Source organism: Poromitra crassiceps, assembly GCF_964638095.1.
Source record: "Poromitra crassiceps genome assembly, chromosome: 12".
In the NCBI taxonomy this organism is placed as follows: Eukaryota; Metazoa; Chordata; class Actinopteri; order Beryciformes; family Melamphaidae; genus Poromitra; species Poromitra crassiceps.
Genome location: NC_139632.1, coordinates 31,783,619 through 31,793,738, shown reverse-complemented (window position 1 = coordinate 31,793,738; position 10,120 = coordinate 31,783,619). Strand labels below are relative to the sequence as shown.

General features: G+C 42.7%; 1 protein-coding gene across 1 annotated transcript; it reads left to right on the top strand.

Moving 5' to 3' along the window:
* Positions 1 to 2,876: 2,876 nt before the first annotated feature.
* On the top strand, positions 2,877 to 5,611 carry ndufa11 (NADH:ubiquinone oxidoreductase subunit A11). The gene is made up of 4 exons (XM_083648123.1): positions 2,877 to 3,018; positions 3,698 to 3,790; positions 4,024 to 4,146; positions 5,435 to 5,611. Exons 1-4 carry the CDS (start codon positions 2,940 to 2,942, stop codon positions 5,545 to 5,547), a joined length of 408 nt encoding a protein of 135 aa, XP_083504249.1. The 5' UTR covers positions 2,877 to 2,939; the 3' UTR covers positions 5,548 to 5,611.
* Positions 5,612 to 10,120: the final 4,509 nt, after the last annotated feature.

The window sequence follows — 10,120 nt, the reverse complement described above, 5'->3', positions numbered from 1 at the left end:
CTACAACATTTCCCCATTGACCTCCATACAATCAGACTTCTTTTTGGAGCCATGGAGTCGCCCCCTGCAGACCATTCGAAAGAATGCAGGTTTAAGTCACTTCTGCTTTGGCTTCAACTTTCAGAAACGGAGCTACCCCCTTGTATGTAACACATTTGTGTGATGAATGGTTTACACTTTAGATTAGGGGATGCAGAAAGCCTTGTAAATTAATTGTAAATGATTTACACATGATTTATAACAGGTGATGAAGACTTCATTTACTAAAGGTTTATAGATGACTTACAACACATTTGTGATATGTTAACATACATTTATGAATCATCTACAATGTATATCAATGTTTTGTAAATGGTTAGTTCATCATTAACTAAAAGCTTATAAATTACTTACGACTGAACGCTATTAAGTGTTACCCAAATGTGACAGTTATGTCATCACTGTCCAGGGTGACAACTCAATCTCCTTGGAGCTCTTTTAAAACTCCAGTACTAATTCACTAATGCGCTAATTCACAAAGCCGACCACCTCCTTGTCACAAAACACGGTTTAAGGTTGTTCACATCACATGTGTCACATGTTGGTACCTTTGGCCGCTGAATGTGCTCCAGACGCGGGTCCAGCGGTGCGGTGCTGTGGGGCTGTGGAAGTGAACGTTACGTGATGCTTTTGTAATAAGGCTTCCCGCGGTGCTGTAAGAGCGGCCGGGCCGCACACACGTCCGGACCGACGTGCCGCCAGCCCTCAGCACACCGGTCCAGTTTGACGTTAGCATCAGACAGGATTGTCTGTGCATCTGTCGGCCAGCATTGAGCAACTTCATGCAAGCCGCCATGTTGGTCTGGAACGTTCTTCTTCTTCTTCTTTTTGGTGTTTTGTGGCAGTTGGCATCCTCAATGTTTCATTACCGCCCTCTTCTGGATCCATCCAGCCACCGTCAAGTAGCCCTGACTGCAGTACGCAGATCGGGGAGTGGGTCAACCTCAACGTGTTTGACTCCGCCCACCTGCCCCCACATGAACCGCACACTGAAGAGAATATTTTTGTAACTGCTAAAATCCAGAAGGTGGCGGTAATGCACAAAAGCTGTTTGCCAACCGCCATAAAACATTAGAAGAAGAAGAAGAAGAAGAAGAAGAAGAAGAAGAAGAAGAAGAAGAAGAAGAAGAAGAAGAAGAAGAAGAAGAAGAAGAAGAAGAAGAAGAGAGGAAGAGAGGATATGTTTATATTTACTTCCGGGTACCCCTGGGTCCACACATTATAATGGCGGTGGACGGCACAAACTGACGTGTTGAAGACAAAAACAGACAAAGAAGACAAAAATGGTTCGTCCGTGTTGTGTTGTTTAATATCATTCATAACAACACTTTAACGTTAGTGGAGACCAGACTAGCTAATTTACCTGTTGGATCAGACCAGAGTAGACTTGAAGCTAAATTAAATTAACGTAGCGTCAGTAGCTCTGTCTGTAACGTTAACGAGTCTGCAAAAAAACAGCGAGTTTGACAGACAAACAAACGTTATTAGCTAGCTAACACTACATAAAACAAACACAGAAGAAAGGCTAGATAGTCGGACTAGCATGTTTACCAACCGTTTAACCATTTAAATTGAAAGTAGTTGGCCGAAAACAACGAGAGGGGTTGACAGCATTTATTTGACAACACGCACATTTAAACCTGCCGCCTTCCCCAAGTGGTACCCGGAAGTAAATTTGTTTACATGGTGACGTCACGGTGATTTGGTCTATAGAGTGTACAGAACACTTACTGTTTTTGACACCGACAGGAATAAAGCGTGTTCAAGTGTCAATGGCACAGACATCACTTCAGTCTCTGATCTCCTTAATGTAGCTGATATAATTGTGTGTACACAAATTTAACATGTGTCACTCACTTGTGGAAATGCTATGGTATATATATTTTTAAATATAGGCAGCATGGATAAAATAATGGACTTAGTAAAAAGAAAACATTTAACAAGTAAAAATATAGGAATGTCTGTCTATCAAATGCATTGATTTCACTTCACTGTTCCAATTCAGCTGGCCCTAGTTACACAGGTTTCAAGTTCAGTGGGAGCTGAACTTCAGTAAGAAGTTGTGTGTGAAGTTTTGAGGGCTCATGAAAATGTAAACGTGTTCCCATTATTTTATTCACAAGATGAGACAAGAATATCGAATATTAGGTAAAAAATATCCCAACACCTACACAGAACATTACAATAATAATGTGTTGTAGTCACTGATGGATAAACCTATACAAAGTCTGCTAGGATCCCCACTAGCTGCTAAACACAGTGATATTCAGAGTCGATGGGTTAGGTTTTCTATAGATACCTGGTTTCGTCTAGTGAAACAACTTAAAATTCAGAAAGAAATAATATTGAGGTGGCTGAGCTTTGACCCAGACTTTAAGCCAGCTGCAAGTGATAATAGATTTATTCAATGGGCAGAGAAAAGAATCACAGCACTGTTTGTTGGTTCAGTTTGATAAGCAGGAATTTCCAGAGAATGTCATAAAAATACGATCTTGTTCAACAGGATTTTTACAGATATATTAGAGTAGTTTTGTGGATACATGATAAACACTGTAAAAATAGTCACTATGAACTTTATCCTGCGGAGGGCAGTAATACGCCTAGAAGCGTGCACACTGCCGAAGATCTGATAGAAGAAGAAAGAGCTGAGTTTTACTTTGAGTGGGCGGAGTCAAACGCGTTTGACTCCGCCCGCGTTGAGCCACTCCCCGATCTGCAGTCTGCAGTCAGGGGCTTCTCGCCACCGTAGGAAAATGTTGATCCTATATTGCATACTCCGGTACAGTAGGTGGCGGTATGCTCTTTAACCATTGGATTGCAATCTGCCAAAAAAAATGCAAAGAAGAAGAAGAAGATCTCGCGAGAATTGATTCCACAGTGTCCTTGGTCCAAGACCAAAGATGGGTTACTGGGAGATACCAGAGGGCACAGACTGCGTCCAGAAGACATGGATCACAACCAAACTCGGCACGGCTCTGGGTAAATATATCACCTCAGCACGGCTCAGCTGCTGGCCTGGCTGCAGCACCGGGCTGCTCAAAGTAATGGAATGACCTAATGCTAACGTTAGCCTAACCATTGCCTTACTTGCTAGCAGGATAGCCCTGGCTAGTGGCTACTACCTACTGTACTACCCAACTACCGTCATAAGCAATGGATTTGTTAGTGTGGAGAATGGAGATCAAATGTGATTCTACAGCAAATCTTTATTTCAACTGGAACAATAGGCTGAATTGACTGCTGCCTCGCCTGAAAAGCAGACGAGACTAGAGCAGCCGAGGGCAGACTTCATGTTTACAAGTGGCTTAATGTACCTGTGCCTGAGGGGGGGAAACAACAACACAATATCGCTATTGCCCAGCCCTACGTCACGCAACTGCAAGCGGGGGTCAACAACAATTCAGGGTTTTTCCCTGCATAGAGAATTCGGAGGTGGCCACCTCCATCAAATTTCGTGACACCTCCAGCTCTGGACAAAACTCTGACAGGTGTCTTAATTTAAAACACAATTTTCTAACAAGCGTTGCACTCAGTGGATTTCTGTCATTTGTATTGCCATTATGCCTTTGTGTTGACAATTTAATGTAAAATATTCTTTAATAAAGTTATTTCTTCTTTGACCAGTGAATTAATCAAGTTTGTTTGTGTGTGTTTTCAGGCCTGGTCGGTTCAGCCTATCACATCGTAGCGTTCCAGCCTGACTCTGCAGTAGAAGCACTACAGAGGGCCACCAACGGGACTGTTACCATGGGTGAGTATATTACAGCCAAGAGGGGCCGGGTCTGGAGATGTGACATGAGTATTTAAAGAGGGGGGAGGTCTGGAGGTGTGACATGATGAGTATTTAAAGAGGGAGAGGTCTGGAGATGTGACGTGTGTGTGTGTGTGTGTGTGTGTGTGTGCGCGCGTGTGTGTGTGCGCGCGCGCGTGTGTGTGTGTGTGTGTGTGTGTGTGTGTGTGTGTGTGTATGTGTGTGTGTTGTAGCTACCCTGGGAGCCATCTTTGGCATGGCGACGTGTCTCAGTGCTCAGGCCCGTGAGGCTCCAGACGACCCAGTCAACTACTTCATCGGGGGCTGTGCCTCGGGGGTGTTCCTGGGAGCCAGGAGTAAGTCTCATCTCAGCTCTCTGCCATAACGGCACTGTTTTGTTTGTTTGTTTTTTATAGTGTTTTTGCACACATAAGATCAGACGGACAAGACATACTTTAACCGGTTGGACAGGTGCAATGTCTAAAGAACAAATAAATGGATCAATAATAGTAACAGTGCACATTGCTAAGAAACAAATAAATGATTGTCAACAGTAGTAAAACAAGGAGAAAAAACAGAGAGAGGGGGGAAAAGGGCAACATTTCAATAAATTATTTTACCCTTTCCACTGCATGTCTGTAAGAGGGTCCAAGGTCAAGTCCTAAGGGGAGTTCTGTTGGTTCTTGATGTGCTGTAACACCGGGTTCCAGATCCTGAAAAACTTATGAGTTTTACCAGACAGTTCGTATCGTAGTCTTTCTATGTGTAAAATGCTCACCAATTTGAGGATGGCGTTACCGATTATCAACCCACTTTGTATCATATACAATCTCGGTAATATAAGCACATGGGTAGTGTTTACCTTCTCTATCTGTTCACCTCATGGAGAAAAATCCTCCCTTTCTCTGCCTGCAGAAACTCTGCCCCCGCCAGCTGCAAGTCATTAAATGGTAAATGGTAAATGGGCTGTATTTATAAGAGCACATTTTTATAAGGGGCGGCTGTAGCCCAGGAGGTAGAGCCGGTCGTCACTAATCGCTTTGGATGAAAGAGGTCGGTGGTTCGATTCCCGGCTCCTCCAGTCTGCATGTCGAAGTGTCCTTGGGCAAGATACTGAACCCCAAATTGCTCCTGATGGTGTGCCAGCACCCTGCATGGCAGCCTGCCGCCATCGGTGTATGAATGGGTGAATGTACCTACTGATTGTAAAGCGCTTTGGATAAAAGCGCCATATAAATGCAGGCCATTTACCATTTTATATAGTCTATCGACTACCCAAAGCGCTTTTACATGAATTGTGACGTAAAACCTGTCACAACAGAGCATTTTGCCAGAGGAGGAAATGGGAGATCTCCATGAGGAAAACAGAGAGAGAAGGTAAACACGGCCCATGTGCTTATATTACTGAGATTATTATGTTACAAAGTGGGTTGATCATTTGGTAAAGCCTCAGCATGGACCTCAGTACTGTAGGTTTGGATTTGACATCTCTGCTTTAACAGTCCTGTGTGTGTGTGTGTGTGTGTGTGTGTGTGTGTGTGTGTGTGTGTGTGTGTGTGTGTGTGTGTGTGTGTGTGTGTGTGTGTGTGTGTGTGTGTGTGTGTGTGTGTGTGTGTGTGTGTGTGTGTGTGTGTGTGTGTGTAGCCCACAGTCTTGTGACCGGGACGTCAGCATGTCTGGGTCTGGGCACGCTGGCCTTCTTCACAAAGGTCGGCAAGATGGAGGGCTGGAGGATAACTGGACCTCCCAAACTCTGACCTATGTTCATGTCTCTGACCTGTGTTCATGTGTGCTCTGTCAATAAAGTTTTTCTTGAATAAAAATGTTTAAATGTGAAGTGTCATATTTCTGCTTTACTGAAGCATCATATGACTTATAAGAGGTCCCCTGGCTAATACAGTGGTTTTCAAACCTTTTGTGGCCAAGGCACACACAAATGACAAGCCAAAATCTAGACGTAGACTCTATGTGATGATACGCAGGTATACGCAGTATACCCACTAGGAAAGCTCCAGGATTTGAGTATGCCCGCTTAAACATGTACAAGGATATGAACAATATAGTTTTGTGACAGAACTTTCACTTCAGAGAGTTTGTTTAGCAAATATCAGGTAGATAACTGCAGGGGAAGATGATTTTGTCCAGAGTTCCATGACTATTAAATATGCTAGGTAGAGAGATAACAGTGAAACTATGATCAAAACAGTCATTTTTTTGACATTCTTTAATTGTGCTAACGTCTTGTTAATGAAATAACGAATAATATTCTAATTGTGTTAACCTCTTGTAAATGAAATAATAATGAATAATAACAAAATAATAACTCGTCAATTTTATGGGGATCCCCTGGAAACCACTCCTCCTTTTTAAACAAATAGGTAAATAAATACACTTGTATATTAAAATAAATAAACAGAAATATATATGGAAATGTGAAAATAAATGGTTAAGTTAATTTTAAAAAGTAATGAAAAATAAAGCATGAATTCTGATGAACACAAATGTATATTTCTATATTGATTTCCAGGTTTACCAATCTGTTTCTATACATATAAAACAATGTATTCCTCGTTATATCTGAACATTTATTAATTCATTTCCCTTATTAATTTATTAATGTCATTTTATGTGCATGAATGTATTAATGATCACTGCACTAATAGGCTACTATGAACTCTACATTATGATAAGCAAACAATACCTGCTGCAGTTTGTGTCTGGTAGATTTTAAATTGATTTAGAAAAAGAGTGGACACCCACTCTTCACTTGCTCAAAAATGGAAACTTTAATACATTTTTCGGTACAAGACCTTTTTCAAGTATATGCTGACAGGAGGAATAGAAAACATTATATACAGGAGGCTGGCTTCACAGTGACCAATCATTCCAGACATATCAGTGGCAAAATAGTTTAAATTGATCAATTGAAATTTCGTTTGGTTGTGGATGGTCCAACAATATAAAGACAACGCTTCCAAATTATAGCAGCTATAGTGTCATATATGCTGTGATATGATGATGAACTTGGTAATAACCTCTGTGCAGCTGCAGCCTGTCCTGGGAGGAAATGGTTTTTGCATGGTAATTGCAGTGAGTGGACAATCCTGATTAAATGAATGAAGAGGGTGAGTGACCCCCCCCCCCCCCCCCCCCCCCGCGTGCGCCTGACGCGCTGACTGAACAGGATGACAGACAGCTGAGACAGCAGTGTGTGTGTGTGTGTGCGTGCGTGCGTGAGTGTCTGTCTGTGTGTGTGTGTGTGTGTGTGTGTGTTTTACTGGCCCAGTCTGCTTGTTAGCCTCAGTCAGTCCACTGCATTGCTTTTCAATCTGTTTGGTCTGAGGCAGTGTGCCACAGCCAGGGCTTGTTGCTAAAAAAAAAAGGGTAATATATTACTCATTACTCTTTTCAAAAGTAATATTACTTTACTTATTACTCCCTGCCAACAGGCATTTGTTACACTACTCGTTACCGTATATTACTTTTCCGTTGCGTCCTTTCTAATCAAAATTCAGACTTTGCATGTACGTATATGTGTGCATATAGGCCTATTCGCTTTGCCGGTAAGCACAGCTAAGGCTTCAATTCAAACTATATTTTTTCCCTACAGCCTATGAATGGATCCATGAAGGTTACCTGCTTGATGAAGAGCACACCTGGCTCAAATTAATGACAATCTTTTAAACAGCTTCTGTCTATAATAATGCAGTTGTGAAATCTGCAACAGGGGCAAACTAAGGGGGGAAAATGTCTTTTAGTTATTAAGTCATGACCCAAATTTAAGATTTCCCCCTTGCCAAAATTTAGCCTAACTGGAGCATTATTTAGCCCTCTTGACCTTTATAAGCTAGCATGAGAAGATTGGTCCCACTGGATGCCTTAGATCTTCTAGTGTCATACTGTATAATACGAGGATCTTCACTCTGGCTTTCAAAATGAACCAGCTACAATTTCTGAAAGACAGTCAAATCGGCCATAGCCGTGACCCACTCAAAACGGCCCCGCGCGACCCACGTTTGGGTCCCAACCCACCAGTTGAGAACCACTGCCTTAGAGCACTGAGACACCACCAGACGCCCCATCACTCTACTGTTTATATGATGTCACTGGAGCCATGTTCCTCCAGAGTACACAAACCACACACACACACAAACACACACACACACACACACACGCACACACACACACCACATAAACACGTGAATGCACACGCACACTGTGTGAGTGTATTAATTCTACAATCATTTCCTGGAAAGAGGCATGTAGACACTCCCTATGCATGTCTACATAGTAACATAGGTGAGCACCAGTGTTGAAGGTAACTCATTACAAAAGTAACATATTATATGTAATATATTACTTTTAGCAGTAACTCAGTAATATAACTTATTACCAATGTGATTTCAGTAATATTATAGCAGTTACTTTGTCAAGTAACACAAGATACAAATTTAGTTTAAAAAAAATTCCAATCAAAGCACATATTTAAATTAAGATACAATCATTTCCTAATCAAATTGTGTATTTTTATGCAAATAACCACTATAGATGACAATAACAAAGGAAAAGGATAACATTTAGAATTTTGGGCAGTTTACACTGACTTCAAGACAGTTTAAATTATTCTTCGGGATGGTTCAGGGGCGGCGATGTCATTCTGCTACTGTTGTTATTTTGGTGAAAGTAATGCAAAAGTAGTGTAAATAAGTAACGAGTTACTCTACACAGACAGTAATATTGTAAAGTAACTTATTACTTTCAAATTAAAGTAACTAGTAATATGTAGTATATTACATTTTGACAGTAACTTGCCCAACACTGGTGAGCACCAGGGTGGGAATTTGGTCATTTTAGGGGCGTGGTCATTTAGTTTTCGGCGTCGCAAATCTTTTTAGGGCACAAGGCCACATGCCAGGACACAAAGGTCATTGCTCTATTGACATCGTGAAGAGTGATTTTTCTGAAATGTGTGTTAAAATGAGCCAATGACACATCCTTTGCATAGAGCAGCTACATTAAACTGAGACCACTGATGCTTTTAAAGCAACTGACAGCAGCAGGCTGGTAGCAGGCCACTGCCAAGGTGGCCTTAGGGATCTCAGGGCATCACGGCCAGAGGGAGGGGCAACGGAGGCCATGGTCTCCATGGCCTCTCTGTACTTCCCGCCCTGGTGTGTGTGCGCACCCGCCTGCGTGTTTCGAGCCGCTCTCTCCGTAGCGTGCCAAAGTCTCGCCAATGAGGAAAAGAATTCGCCATTCATTTCCAGACGTTTCATAAACTGTGCGTGCATGCGCGCGCGTATGTGCGCGAATGTGTGTGTGCCTGGCCGCGTGCGTGCTTTACCGGCTTTGAAACGCTATCGTCTCAGGACGCTCTGTCTCTCTCTCTCTCTCTCTCTCTGTCTTACGCCTGTGCCTCAGCTGTCTGTGCAGACCGGGGAGCTGGGGGCGGGGCCTAGGCTAAATCACATCCACAAATCTCGGTGCACACATCTCGGTGCAAACTCTCGCCGACAAACACACATAGTTACGTAGAGAAGCTACGACACTTAACACTTAGCTACGGCTACAGCACTTAATCCAAGTCATTTCATAAGCCTATTGCTTAAAATGTAAGCAGCTAGTTGCCCTCCGGGCAGGTGTCAACTGTTACGCTGCTCTGTGAACTCTAGAGGTCATGTTCACGCATGTCGAAACTGTGCGCAGACCAACTAGCTAGCAAACCAGGGGAAATGGCTTCAATCGTCCAGATGCTGTCGCTCCGCATTCAGGTTTAAGGGGAGGAGCCCCAGTGACAAAAAAGGTAAAAAAGGTCAACACCAACAACGGCAGCTCAGTGAAAAATATATTTTCTATAGTTTTTAGGCTATACTTGTATGGAAGAGCGCAAAAAACACATGAGTGAGAGGGGTACTATTGGCACGGCAAAACCGCTCAAGGGGTACATACGCTTTTTGTTCTTTTAGGTTGGGAACACTGGTCTACAGTGTGCACAATGTGGTCCTGGACTGGTTCATTTATATTCTATTGTGACTCTGAAATTTATTTGTATTTTGATGTGATTATGTCTTTAATTGAAAATCCAAAATGTGTGTGTGTGTGTGTGACTGAGAGAGAGAGAGAGAGAGAGAGAGAGAGAGAATGTGTGTGTGTGTGTGTGTGTGTGTGTGTGTGTGTGTGTGTGTGTGTGTGTGTGTGTGTGTGTGTGACTGAGAGAGAGAGAGAGAGTGTGTGTGTGTGTGTGTGTGTGTGTGTGTGTGTGTGTGTGTGTGTGTGTGTGTGTGTGTGTGTGTGTGTGTGTGTGTGCGTGTTCGTGTGTGTGTGTGTGTG

What these genes read in the sequence shown, in the direction of transcription:
- ndufa11 (XM_083648123.1), top strand. Translation starts at nt 2,940, where the DNA reads ATGGGTTACTGGGAGATACCAGAGGGCACAGACTGCGTCCAGAAGACA. An exon ending in CAAACTCGGCACGGCTCTGG is followed by an intron (nt 3,019 to 3,697) that starts GTAAATATATCA and finishes GTGTGTTTTCAG; the next exon opens with GCCTGGTCGGTTCAGCCTAT. An exon ending in GGTGTTCCTGGGAGCCAGGA is followed by an intron (nt 4,147 to 5,434) that starts GTAAGTCTCATC and finishes GTGTGTGTGTAG; the next exon opens with CCCACAGTCTTGTGACCGGG.